The 14,851-nt window shown below is 42.7% G+C and overlaps 1 protein-coding gene across 1 annotated transcript in view; it reads left to right on the top strand.

Moving 5' to 3' along the window:
- Positions 1-218: 218 nt before the first annotated feature.
- Positions 219-14,851, top strand: part of CAAP1 (caspase activity and apoptosis inhibitor 1) — a 798,772-nt gene continuing 784,139 nt past the window's right edge. Inside the window, exon 1 of the mRNA XM_044061442.1 lies at positions 219-335. Coding sequence (XP_043917377.1) covers positions 279-335 — 57 coding nt within the window. The 5' untranslated portion in view covers positions 219-278. The remainder of the gene's footprint in view (positions 336-14,851) is intronic.

Raw genomic sequence — 14,851 nt, 5'->3', positions numbered from 1 at the left:
CATTAAATTGGAAGGCTGTCAATTTTGTATTCTAACAATTTTAAAGTTACAAGTGATACTTCTGATTCAGTTTATTTATTTTAACAGCTTCTGTTTACCACTAAAATACCTAATTCACCTAATCAAACTGAATACCATTTTATAAATCACAATGCTCACACGCTAAACAGCTTTTACTGAAGATATCGCGCAAAAAAAAACACTCCGTCTCGTTCATTTTACGTCACTAGCTTTCCGTAAACAATTGTGGAACTCTTGTGTGAAGATCGTATGTTAAAATGTCAGCGCCTGATTTATTAAGCGGGTGTGCAGTAGCACATGAACAGGAATTAATGGTAATTGTGCTTAATAAACGAAATTCATTAACGACTTAAGATATTGATTGTACGGTCAGTGGTTTTAGTAATTCACGAAAAGGTTATAGAGCACATGTTTTCAGAGAGCTTGTAATAGCCACTTAGTTAACATTTATAATGTGGACATCTAAAGAATGTGCATGAAAGCGGATTTATTCGTATATTGGCTAGTTGGTTTCTAAAATAAAACAAAGATTGGGCGTAAAAGCTTATTTTTGTATTAAATTACTGTCTGTGGCTAATACTGTTAAGCTTAATGCGCAAATGGAATGCACTAAGTTTTGGCTGGCAATTGGCAGTACATGAGTAACAAGAATGCATACTGAATGTAGTTCAGAATTGCTGCGCACATTCACATTTTGATTGGGGAACGTTTGCCTGTTCTACATTTGCGAAAAAAATCTGGAACTGCTGTCAGTTTGATAATTTGTTTTTGTTTAATGTGTTCTTTTACACAATTTTTCTGATTACTTAAAGTATCTATTTAATGCTGCTATTTTGACAGCATATAATGTGAAGTGTGGGGCTTGGGAGATTGGGCTTGCGACGGTTCTCATGATATTTGTTGAGGTAGGCATATTGTAACCACTCGTGTCTTTTAAAGTAACATTATATGCCTGTTTGTTTGTGGGGTGGGGGGCTTGTCCTGTTAACCTTGTCAACTATGGTGCACCATGCCTCTCAACTGGGCTGTCCAGATTTTTCCTTATATTTTTCGTCTGTTTCTAATAAAATGCATAGTTTTCTATCAAATCACTGGGATGATTTGAGGATTGAAGTCACTAAATAATGACAAACGTGAGTTTCAGACATCATTTCCTTCAGAAAATGCTTGAGAACACAACTCCTGTTATTGTAGCATCTTTCTGAGTTTATAAGAACAATATTTAAAGGAAAATTCCAGCTTAGAATGAAAAAAAAATCTGTTTTTCCCCGTCAATATCTTTGTGCTTGCTATAAAATGATTGCTCTCTGTAATAACTAACCTGTGGCTGGGAAGTCCACCAAGCTTGGTTTCACTTTACTTTCCTACCCCACCCCTCTTACTCTACTGTGATACTTCTGACATGCACAATTCTCTAACCCTCTCTAAACGGCCTTACTATTGTCATACAGTCTTGTTTCTGTTTTCCTGTTTCCCAAACTTTCATCTAACATTTAGCATCATTCCCAACAACCTTTCCCCCTCCCATACTGCTCTGCAGTATATCCACTCATACTCGGACATCTTCCAAACAGTTCCTTATCTGTTATTCCAGATTTCAAATTATTTCCCAAAGCAACTCCCCACTACTTCCTATCTTAACTACATCCTCATACTCTATTCCTTTCATACCTCTCTGTTTCTTACATTTCAGAAACATGAGAGAAGATACCAGGACAACTTCTTTTTTCTTTCATTGGTAGGTAGGTAGAAAGTATTCTCCATCTACATTCTACTAACTTTCAGACTACCACCACCACTGAATATCTTACAGCCCTGCAACTTCTTGCTTCCTTCTTGATTCCTACTTCACCACACCTGCCATCAACAAAATACAGATCCCTTTACTTAATAATGCTGCTCCTCAGCTTATCCTCTATTCTTCTCTTCCTCCTGCACCATTTCTCATCTTACCATGACTCTGTAATAGCTTTCAACATCTTTTGAACTCTGTACTAATCACCTCGCCATACCTCCAGTCTAAACCCTCCACATATTGTACCAAGTCTGTTTAATGTTGCCCTTCATCTTTATCTCAAGTATAGACTAACTCCATTTCAACTCAATTCAAAACAAAATTATTTTTGCACTTAATCTCCAAAAAACAAGAATCAGTAATACCCCTATTATACTAAAATCTTCCTAAGAGGAGACATTCACCCAAATCCTCGCCCCTCGTATCACAACCAACATCAAGACCATTCTTTTCCACATACTACTCTAACTCCACAAATTCATTCCCCAACCCCAGTAATCTTAACTGAACTAGTCTTGAACTAATTGCCTGGATTACCCAACAAAAGTCTAATATTATCACTATAATTAAAACTCGTCTTAAACCCAGCATAAACGACTCTGTAATTGCATCTCATGGCTATAATATCCTCTCTAATGACCGTATAAAGAGTAAAGGTGGTGATATTGCTTTAATATTTTGCAACAACTACTTCCCCCTACAACAAACCAGTATCAAAATTCAGTTCAGCAGAGCTTCATATAATTTCCCCGAAAATAAACAAACATAATCAAATATCTATTGCTGTATTGCTATACTTTACATCCCTCTTAGTGACAATACAGCTATACTGAAAGACATCCTACGTTGGATATCCATAAAACTTCTACAAGAAAATGCTACTAGATGTTGTCAGTATCAGTTGGCAGTAGCATCTAGCTCCCCTACATCTAGCATGAATGCATATAGTTTTACACAACTAATTGCCCCTCACGTTATAACAAGACGTCAAATTCCTTATTAGAATGGATCCTAGTACTTTTATGGGAGTCCCAGTCCCTCTTTCTGTTTTGGCAACAATATTTTTTCCTATTACCTCTTTCTGGTTTTATTGTCACAGATAAATTTGCTTTCTTAGTCCTCTCCCCTACTGATTCCACCAGCTAAGTACATGCGAGACAAGCATTTTTTATCAGTGGGACCAGAAACATTTTCATTGCAAGCGTCTTATTCTCTTCATTCATAAATGTTTTCCATTTTCGTAGTTTATTAATTATCATTGATATTGTTTCCCTCTGTATTTCTTTAGCAGCCTGTTGTAATTCTTGTTTTAGCCAAACTCCTAAGTATTCCATTTTCTCTTGATCCTTATCAGAGTTGGTAGTTCTTTACCAAGTCAAACGTATGTGTATGGTTCATTACTATTGTTTTTTTTATTCATTTACTTTGTGTCCTGCAATTCTCTTGAAAATCTGCTATTTTTTTAAAACGTTTCTATAGATGTTGCTATGGGTTTATGTACAGTATTATGTCATCTTCAGACAATTTCTTTTTTCTCTGTAACCCCCTATTTATATCCTGTTTCTGACAACCTGATGTCTTGCCATGGTTTCCAGACGAGTGCAGATAACACTAGCAAGACTAGAAACCCATTTTCTGCTCCTCTTGACAGCTGTATTTCATCAGGCATCCCATATGTTGTATGTTTGCACTGGAACTCTTGTATATCTAAAATGTTATTGTCCTTCATTCCTTTGGGAAGCCAAAATCCTTTTATATTTCTTTCATAAAACTCAAAATGACTTTTTCAAAAGCTTTTTCTGCATTCAAACCTATTAACATTATTTTTTCCATTGCATCCTTTTGAGTCAGAAATGTCCTGTGTATATTATCAAATGTCTGCCCCCCCCCTGTTTATAGTGTTGTATTGGTATCATATTTTCTGCCCTTCCTCAATAAATCTGAGTTTGTCTGCCTCTGTTATGTTTAACAATCTTACTGAATTTTTAGCTAGAATTGTCAAAATCACCTTGTGGTTGATTTTAGATTTGAAGTGGGTCTGTATGATCTGGGATACTTTGGATGCTTGCCCTTATTCCTTATAACCACTACTGCCTTTCTCCAAGAGGAGGAACTTCCCATTAGACAAGTAGTGTTGAATAACTTTTCAAATTGAATATTGTATTTTCTTTTCCACATTTCTTACAGGTTTATAGGAGCTTTCTAGGCTAATGGCTCAAGAACCCTTACAAGCTTGGCCATTACTACCCAGATTTTCAATACCTAAGGGCTGGAGGAAGGCGTAGGTTTGTGCCTATGCCTTTTGAGTATTTTACAGACTGCTCCCAGTCCATAAGGGACATAGGTGCCACCCCAGCAGTGAATTTACGATTCCTCATTCACTGATCCAGATTGGCGTTTGAAGAGGATCAGGGAAAGGCTCTGCTTCATGTGAATAGGTACCCTGTTCCAGAGATGCAGTAATTTGTGGGACACATATCTGTCCTTCCAGCATGTTTTGTTCACATCACAGGCCAAGTTTAGATCCTTGGATTGGGTAATCGTCATGCTGTTTGCTTTGCGAATGTGTAACAGCTCCATCAGGACTGGATTTGAGAATTCCTTTTTGGTCACATGGTGGTCAAAGTTCAGGTTACTGTCTGTGTACTTAGATCTGTTACCACAGGGTCCTGTCTTAGTGCTGTGATGTTAATGCAGTAATTTGCAGGAGTGTTCGACCTCCCAAAGGGGAATAATTATGCATTTTTTGCATTTAGTTTTAGGTCATGCCTGTGACAATAATTATTTGTCTCTGTTAGAACTTTCTGAAGAATATCTACATCATTGGGTGTTTCGGTGACTGCCTCTCCCAGTTTGCAGTCATCATCTGACTTGGTCAGCTAAAGGCCTTCTATGTTAGCCTTGACTTCAGAGAGGTATATTCTGAACAGGAGTGGTCCCAGCCATGTGGTGCAACACTAATAATTAGTCTTTTGCTGGATCTGGATTCCCCCACTCTAAAAACATGTGTTGTTTCCATGAGCCATTTGGCTATCCATCTGGGAACATAGGGATTTATTCCCAATTTTATGAGTTTATCTACAATACCAGTGTGTGAAATGCCTTAGCCATGGCAAGGTAAGCATTATGCACTGTTTTACTCTCATCCATGGCCTTAGTGACTTTCTCAAAGAAGTCAACCAGATTGAGCAGGCATGACCAACCTTTGGCGAAGCTGAACTGGGTTGGGTCCATTGTTTAGGGATTTCATATGTCATTGTTTATCACGTCCATGATTATTCCTTAAATGACCTTGCAAATGAGACCAGTCATACTTATCAATCTGTAATTTCCCAGGTCTGTTAATGTTGTTTGTCTTTTCGGCTTTTCCCGGTTAGGGGTCGCCACAGCGGAACTCCGGTCTGCTAATGATTGGCAGTCGATTTTTATGGTGCCGAGTTGCCAGCCCGACGCCCAACCTTCAGCGAAGGCACGCCTATTCATGCATGTCATTCGGAAGCCACTCGATCCCAGGTCTGTTAATAGTCCCCTTTTATGCAGAGGGATGACTATTTCTGTCCTCCACTCCTGTGGGACAAAGCCTGTCTGGAGGCTATGGTTAAATAGAGATCTTAGTGAGCTTGATATGTCATGTTTCGAGCTATTTAATAGGCATCCTGGGGTATTGTTGGGACCCAACTAGGCCATGTTTTTTAGCTTTAGAGAGCACAGTGATGACCTGTTATTTTTGTAATAATTGGTAGAGGAATGATGGAGGGTATTTCCCCTGGGGCATAACCAAAGGTGATGGAGGGGTGAAATTTGAGCTGAATTTATTTGCTTATTTAGACTAATGAGGGAGTTTTTGCCCTGTTGTGTACATTTCTCTGCTACTTCTGGACAAAAATTTTCTTTCTTTCTTTTGTTGTACACCCTATTTATAACAGGGGTCCACCACAGTTGCTTTTTTGCTTCTTTGCAGTTTGACCTAGGTTATTTTGGTTTGTTACTGCTGTTTCTGTGCAGGTGTTTGTATGACTGTATAGTGCTTTTGTGTACATCTCCACATTGGCCTTTGTATTTTCTGGGTTTGAGGGATCTTGGAAATTAGCTATTCTATTTCTTAGTAGGAGATAGTTGGCCTTAGAAAAGTTCTTAAAAGTTCTGGGTTTAGATGAGGTTTTTAGCTTTATATTTATTTAAAAGGAGGCCTTTTTGTGAGTTGATCTAACCAGTGAGGATGTTACACTGGGGGGGGGGGGTTGCATTGTTCCACCATGTTTGGGGAGGGGGTGCGGTGCTCCCCCATATTTGTGAGTACCAGGTCTAGGATATTTGTACCCCTAGTGGGAATGTAGACTAACTGTTCCAGAACACTTGCATTGACAAAGTCTAGAAGTCTTTGAGCCTCCGTGTTAGTGGTCATGTAAGCTTTCCATTTAATGGAGGGGTAGTTGGAATCGCCCTTGAGTATGGTGTTTGAATAGTAACAGATTCTTGTACATTCAGTATGAGGTATGGTCATCCTAGTTTATGGTGGATGGCCTGTAGCTAGCAAGGATATGATGAGGGATTTTACCTATGGTTAGTTGGGCATGGAGTAGCTCAAGCATGTCATATTGTTTGACCAGTCTTGAGGTGCACTTATCTTTTATTTAGATTGATACACCTCTGCCTTTTGTCCTTCCATGTGCAGTGGGTGGGCTGAATGTATAGAAGGTATCTTTTTCTTGGGAGGCTGTTTTTGCCAGGGTGCTTTCTATGGCTTTGAACCATGTTTCAGTAACTGCACAGATGTCTGCATTCTATAGGATGAAGAGTGCGAGTGAAATTTTTTATTGAAACTCTTAGCATTAAGCAGTAATACTTTAACCTATCATGAGTAGAGTTTGCTGTAATGGAAAGTTTATCTGTCTGACGGTGCCTAAAAAGGCACTATAGGGGCAGATAATGATTTGGCCAATACCCTAAAGCCTAGTGGCAACAGGTACAGACCATTTCTGGTAAAGCAGTGTGGCCTATCAGTTTCGTTCTCCCAGGCTGACAAATATTGGACCTTCTTGGATTGACACCAGTAGCTAAGCCAATTATTAAAGTAAGTCATTTTCCATTGATATTGCTGCATCATCCTTAAGAGAAGGTAGGATGTTGCTCAGGAATAGGCTCATACCCACCTGCAACACATATTCTGAGAGCTTAGTCATGTCCGTCTTCATATCGTCCACAGAGGGGTATATCTCAGGACATTAATGTTCATATGAACTGTGATTGAGCAGTACTGGTACTTGTGGTTTATTGGCTTGAGTGCTTGTATAATCTGGAGAATCCTGGCCCTGGCAGTCATGTCCGTCTTCATATAGTCCACAGAGGGGTATATCTCAGGACATTAATGTTCATATGAACTGTGATTGAGCAGTACTGGTACTTGTGGTTTATTGGCTTGAGTGCTTGTATAATCTGGAGAATCCTGGCCCTGGCAGGCAACTAACTGTAACTTTCTCCTTATTCATCCTGGTGAGAGGGACTTAGTGTGTCTCACAATGGAGTTGCTTATGACCAAAATATTGGGCTGTGTGGTGTTGCACCTTGTGGGCTCAAGAGTTGAGACACTATGTGGAGTAGTTTTATGTGTTGTGGTGGGAATTGTCATGTTTGTGTACATGTGGAGTTGCTGAGATCATCATTTGGTAGGCCTTTGAGGTTTGAGTAAGTTACATTTGAGCACCTCTGATTTATGTGAGTCTGTGTGTGCGTGTGTCTGTCTATTCATCACCGACAACCTGTTTGGCATTTTTTGTGTCTGTGTGCTGAGAGTCTTGCCTCCAGTGATATTGTGTAATTACAGCTCTGACATAGGTCTTTTCAGACTTGTTGGCTGTTGGTGAAGCACCCACCAAGAGGAGAAAACGCTGAGAGAAGAAAGGAACCACTTTTGAGATTTTAAGTATTTTCTTCAGATTATTTTGCTACGTTTTTCTGCATAGCCGCCTACTTTGAGCATTTTCTGGCTTGTTAAACTTGATTTCTGCATTGGTAACTGTATTTAGAACACAACCTAGAGCTGTTTACTGAATTTCCTGTTTGCACTTAATTTTAAAATCATTTTTTTTCTTAAAACTTGCATTTTATCTGTCTCTGGCCTAGCACTCAAGTGTGGGGTCATTTACTGCACTGTTATAACTTGTTGATACTTGTGAACCTCTGCTATCTTTAAAAAAAAAACAAAAAAATCTTACTTTTTTCCCACTTTTCTGAGATGTAAAAAAGTTCAGTTACAGGCTTGCTGTTTTGAACTGTTTGTAAGTTTCTTGGAGGCCATTTTTTGCTTGGGCTAAAAGGAAGTCTCTCTGTTCATCAGTGGCAGTGATAAACATTGAGCAGCCTGCCTACCCCTGTGGGAGTGGTTACTGCCTTGAAACTGTAGTTTTATTGGCCATTTTGGGTCAATTCCAAACTCCTTGAGCTTCCTCTCTTAAAACCCTCTTTTGCGCGTTTTTGCGTGTTTTTGTGCATAGCGCAATAACGGGCAGCGCCGCCTAATTGGGTTTAAACTATTCCTGGCTCCACAAAGTCTGCTCTTCACTTTTTCCCTTAGAACTGCTCTATCTCACAAATTAAACACCATATTCTCATTCTAAGACCCTTCACTGGTCCAAATAAGTAATCTTACAAGTTAGCACTATTAAACCATAAGCACTACTTACTCTTATACTCTCTACGATTACCTTGTCCCCTATTGGACCGTCTTAATTTAGTTCCCTATATTACTCTAGCATGTCCAAAGGTCAGTCAATGGTTTCCTCTCCAGCCCAGCTGGTGAATCTGGGAATTTTGAGGCAATGTTACATCTGTCTCAAGTACACGGACAACCCTCTCCTCCTCCAAACAGATTCAAATATATGTGAGAGATGCAACCATATAGCCAAACTGGAGGCTGAGCTCTCTCATCTCAAAACTGGTATAACCAGTCAGGAGGAGAAGGTAACCTCACACAACACAATTCCAGTATCACATAGTCCCACCACATCAGCGAACCAAACACATAAATACCCTAAAACATACTCAGAGGCTCTAAATAAAAATCTACCTAAGCAACAGAGACCTCCAAAGCAGACATCCAAGCAAACACCACCCCAAAACAAAACACGCACAACACATAGCCCACAAAGTCAGTGTGCCAAGCAGCCACAGCCCTTAAGGCTGAATAATGCACCTGATACTCTTGTAATAGGTGACTCTATTGTCAGACACACTGACGTCCCACTCACCAGGCTGAACAAGGAGAAGGTCACAGTGAGCTGCCTGTCGGGCGCTAGGATCCGCCACATAACACAAGCACTCGGGTCACTCCAAAGCAAATACAAATATGACTCGGTCATTGTACATGCTGGTGTGAATGACCTGAGACGTACCTCCCTGGACTACATGAAAAGAGACATAGAGGAGCTCTCTGATCATGTAGCCCAGGCCGGTATGACCCTGACCTTGAGCAGCATCTTACCCTCACCTAGAATGATGCCACAGTACAAAGACAAAATGATCGATTTTAACAACTGGCTAAAATTTTGGTGTCATTCAAAGGGGATCCAGTGTCTATCAGCTTGGGATGACATGCTCGACAAGCCACGTTGCTTCGCTAGGGACGGCTTGCACCTGTCACCACTGGGCTTTCGGATACTGGCAAAGGCTCTGGCCACCCCCATAGTGCCTTTTTTAGGCAAGGCTCAAAAGTCAAATCCACCTCCATAGACAGCACAAGGTACAAGAAACTAAGGGTAATGCTGCTAAATGCCAGAAGTCTTAACCTCAAGATGCACGCACTCGAAGCTCTCCTCAGTATGGAGAACATCGATATCTGTGCAGTGACAGAAACCTGGTTCAAGGCTCCAGAGAGCACCCCAGCACTACCAGGTTATACCTCATATCATGCTTTTCGGCCCCAAAACCCAGACTGAACCACAAAAGGAGGGGGAGTTTCCATATTTATCACACCTCCAGGTTAGTGGCATTGCATGAAGTATCGGAGACCATCCATGTGCAACTAACAGTGGGCAAAACTGCTTTTCAGTTTATAGCATTCTACAGACCACCCTCTCAAAGTCAGGAATCCCACTCGGCTTTCCTGAAAACATTGGAGAACATGAAGATCTCTCCGAACACCATTATATTGGGTGACTTCAACTACCCAAACATAGACTGGGAGCACTACTCAAGCCCCAGCACCTTAGCCCAAAGGTTCCTGGAAATTATAAACTCAAATGCTATGGAACAACTAGTCACCACTCCCACAAGAGTGGATAACATACTAGACCTGATCATTACCAACATGGGGACTCTATGCTCCATACCAGAAGTATATCCTTCATTGGTAAGATCAGACCATAAATTAATTTCACTGGATATCCACATCCCGACCCCACCCCAGCCCAGAAAACCACAGTGAAAAACTTCTAAAAAGCGAACTTCTCACTTCTCAAAACCAAAGTGAAATCTTTCAAGGCCAGTGGAAACTACGGCCCAAACTGCAGAATCCTATATAAACGCATTCTACGGACATCTCCAGAAATGCATGGATCAAGCTATCCCAAACAAAACCAAGAACCAATCATCCAAAGGCAGGCGTCCAGTCTGGTGGACCCCATCCATAAATAGACTGTACAACAGAAGGAGGAAGATACTACATGATAGAGCAAAATCCCTAATAGGGAAGGCATCTCTGATCAGTACTAGCAAAAAATTACGATCCCTCATAAAATCCTCCAAGGCCAGCTTTGAGAGAAAAATTGCACAGGACACTAAAGACAATCATAAGGCTTTTTTCAGTTATGTTAGGAACCTGGGATGCAACTCCCAGACTTGTTCTGAGCTGATTCTAAACGACAAAAAATACACTGAACCCACAGACATCGCCAGTATCCTGGCAGACAGGTTCAGTGCAAACTTCTCCACCCCTTCCCCCCAAAAGAGCAAGTGTCTATCATGACAGGGGGCTGCCTCCCAAACATCTCTGATGCTCAGGTGAAGGCTGCCCTCTCCAAAGCAAAAAAAAAAGAAGTTATGTTCTTACCATAACGTTCCATGTGGAGTGTTCATCTCGCCTTTGTTCTTACACATGGGTGTTGGAGCCGATCCTCGGCTCTGAGTCGGCCACTTAGCAGAGCTCTGCATCCAGAAGAAGCTCGAGACCAACCTACCTCCCACAATTCCCTCTGTCTTTACCTCAGATCTAGTTTGCAAAACAGCACCAGATCCAGCAACAATAATGTAAACATCCAATACACACACATACACAAGGAGCGTAACTGAAACCAGTAACACTACAGAGAGAGACCAGCAGCGGGAGATAACAGACCAGACCTCTAAACTGGATGTTCTTCCTGACCTGAGGGTGGGGGGGTGGGAATGTAAGAACAAAGGCGAGATGAACACTCCACATGGAACGTTATGGTAAGAACATAACTTCTTTATGTGAGAGTGTTCAATCTCGCCGTTTGTTCTTACACATGGGTAGCGTCCCTAGCTCCGTGACCCTGAGAGACTCACGGAAGAACGTTCCTGAGCACAGTGGAACCAAAGGTTGCTCTGTCCCTGGAAATCCTATCCACTTTATAATGAGTGATGAACGTATGTGGTTTAGACTAAGTGGCGGCCGCACAAATAGTGTCAAAAGGTAGGCGGGCCGCATGAGCCAAAGATGTAGAAACTGATCTAGTAGAATGTCCTTTTGGTTTGGTGGGCAAACTCTGACTAGAAACAGCATAAACTAAAGTAATACAATCAGTCAGCCATTTGGAGAGAGTACGCTTCGTCACTGCCATGCCCTTTTTGTTGTCCGCAAAGGCTATAAAGAGTTGGTCTGCTTTCCTATGATCTTTCGTTCTATCTAGATAGAATCTGAGTTGTCTATGAACATCCAACTTGTGCAACATATACTCCAGCTTATTGGAATGATTTTTGAAAAATGTGGGAAGCTCAATGGATTGATTAATGTTGTTCACTGAACAAACCTTGGGGAGGAAAGAAGGGTTGGTGCGTAAAGATACCCTGTCTGGATGAAATATTAAATATGGCTGTTTTATGGAAAGAGCTTGAAGTTCCGACACTCGTCTGGCTGAGGTGATAGCTACCAGAAAGAGAGTTTTCCAGGACAAGAACTTTAAGGAACAGGAAGAGGCTGGTTCAAAAGGTGGTAACATTAGCTGGGATAAGAGGAGGTTTAGATTCCACGGAGCTGTAAGAAACCTGACTGGTGGTCTAAGATGAAAGGATCCTTTCAAAAAGGCTTTACAAAGCCTATGAGCCATAATAGGTGCTCCATTCTGTCCTACATGAAAATTGGAAATAGCAGCCAACTGAACCCTTAAGGTGGCAGTAGAGGCTCCCTGGTGAAACAGCATGGATAGGAACTCTAAAACTTTGTTTAGCGGAGCTATTAAGGGATCTAAATGCTGTGCAGTCGCCCAGTATACAAAACGTTTCCACTTACTAGTGTAAATCTTTGTAGTGGAAGCCTTATGAGAGGCTACTAGAATGTCTTGAACCGCCGGAGAGAGAAGATCTGACCTGGCTAAGAAGGGAAGCGGAGCAGCCAAGCTGCTAGTCTGAGGGACAGGAGCGACGGGTGGGGAGCTCCTGACGAATGAGTCAGTAGGTCTGGCACCGGGTCCAGAATCCAGGGCTCCCGTATTTGGTGTGCTTGAAGAAAGGGAAACCAAATCTGATGAGGCCAGAATGGGGCAATGAGAATTACAGTCCTTTCTAGATCCTTGGCTTTCTGGAGAAATCTCTGTATCAGAGGTATAGGGGGAAAGCGTGCAGGAGACCCGGGGGCCAATCATGAATCAGAGCGTCCCTGGGGACATCCCCTGGAGGGGGTAACAGGGCAAAGTAGCTTCTGCATTTGGCGTTCATTGGAGACGCAAACAGATCGCAGCAAGGCTGGCCCCACTTGCGGAATATCATTTCCGCTATTGTCTGGTTGAGGGACCACTCGTGAGGTAACAGGATGGCTCTGCTCAACCTGTCCGCTATAATGTTGGATAACCCCAGGATGTGCGTTGCTATCAGAAAGCGACCCGTGGACTCTGCCCATTGCCAAATTCTCATGGCCTCTCTGCACAACTGGTAAGACTTGGTTCCTCCTTGTTTGTTTATGTACCAAACTACGGACATGTTGTCCGTTTGAACTGCAGTAGTCCCTAGAGGTAGAAGGGAGGAGAAGTGTTGCAACGCTAGAAACACTGCCCTCATCTCCAGGACATTGATGTGCAGGTTGTACTCTAGATTGGTCCATTCGCCTTGGACTGTCTGTCCCTGAAAGATGCCCCCCCACCCTATCAGGGAAGCATCCGTGGTCACTGTGGCTGTTGGTGTGGGTAACACAAACGGTTGGCCGCCGATGAGATTGCGATTTTGTAACCACCAAGACAGGTGTGCTTTGCAGGTGTTTGTAATGTGAATTCCGTGCGTCAGCGGTAACTGTTGGAACGACCATTGTGCGAACAGCAGCCATTGGAGAACTCTCATGTGTAGTCTTCCCATGGGAACTGCAATGAGGGAAGCTGACATGAGTCCCAAGACTTTCAGAACTAATTTGGCTGGGGATTTCTTGGACAACAGAAGGAGAGATATGTGTTTTTGTAGGGAAGCTATTCTTGCGGAGGGAAGTCTTAGAAGCAAGGAACGGGTATCCAAATATGCCCCTATAAATGAAATATGCTGTGATGGCTGTAAGACAGATTTTTTGAAATTTATCGAAATCCCTAGGTGAACACAAAGGCTGAGTGTGTAGTCCCTGGCCTGTATCAGTCGACGCTCGGTGGTGGCAGTAAGGAGCCAGTCGTCCAGATATGGAAACACCCGGAATCCTAGGCATCTCAAGTGAGACGCTACCACTGCCATGCATTTGGTGAAAACCCTGGGGGCTGAGGTTAGACCAAAGGGCAGGGCCCGAAACTGAAAGTGGCTGGCTCCCAGCCGGAAGCGCAGGTGATCTCTGGACGCTCTGGCCATTTTGATGTGGTAGTATGCGTCCTTGAGATCTATTGAGCACATCCAGTTATCCTTCTGTAAGAACGGAAGGATCGAATGAAGCGTGACCATCTGGAACTTTTCTTTCTTCACATAGGTATTGAGATTGCTTAGGTCCAGAATTGGCCTCCAGTCCCCTGTCTTTTTTGGAACTAAAAAGAACCTTGAGTAAGTTCCGGATCCTCTTTGGTCCGCCGGGACTGGTTGGATGACCCTTTTTTCCAGCAGCTTTGAAATTTCTATAGCTGCAGGTTCTCGCAGATGGGGCGGTACATCTGGGAATCTTTTCTGTGGTAACGGGGGAAGTAGAAATGGAATTTTGTAACCTCTGGTAATAATGCTTTTTACCCAATTGTCTGAAGTAAGACTTTGCCAGGCCTGAGGGTATAAAGCTAAGCGACCCCCGACTGCCTCCAGAGCAGGACAGTCGGGCCTCCTTTCAGGAGTGCTGGAAAGGCTTCCCAGGGATAGTATCCCTGTCGCCTTGATTCTGCGGACCCCCTCTGCTGCCAGGGCGACGTCTTCCACTTCTGCCCCCCCCCCGCCTCTGGAGGGGGCATCACCCTGTGTGCTTGGGAAAGAACCTTGGGGTTTACGAAACCACATTTTCCCACCTCGTTGCCCTTTGGGGTACGGCCTGGATGGGGTGGAAAAACGGACTCCGACAGCAGACAGAGTCTTTCCTCTTGCTCACACCGGGTCAGGGTCTCCTTTACTTTGGGGCCAAAGAGAGTGGCACCATCAAAGGGGGCGTTAGTAAAGGAAGACTTGAAGGCTTCCGCAAAGGAGCATAGGCGCATCCAGGATTGTCTACAAAGAGCAATCGCTGAAGCCACAGCCCTACTCGATCCTTCGGCTGCATACGAGATGAGCCTCATGGACGAGTTTACAATAGATGTAAGGGTATTGAGCTGTGCTGTAACCTTATCCGAGACAGCAGCATCTGTAGTACCCTGGAGGGTATCTCCCAACTCTTTGACTAGATCCCTCTGTAAGCGTGTGAAATGTGTCAAATAGTTCAGCGAT

This window comes from Protopterus annectens, chromosome 2.part0, assembly GCF_019279795.1.
Source record: "Protopterus annectens isolate FY-2018-M chromosome 2.part0, PAN1.0, whole genome shotgun sequence".
In the NCBI taxonomy this organism is placed as follows: Eukaryota; Metazoa; Chordata; order Ceratodontiformes; family Protopteridae; genus Protopterus; species Protopterus annectens.
The sequence above is the reverse complement of the archived record's forward strand: the minus strand, read 5'-3'. Positions and strand labels throughout refer to the sequence as shown.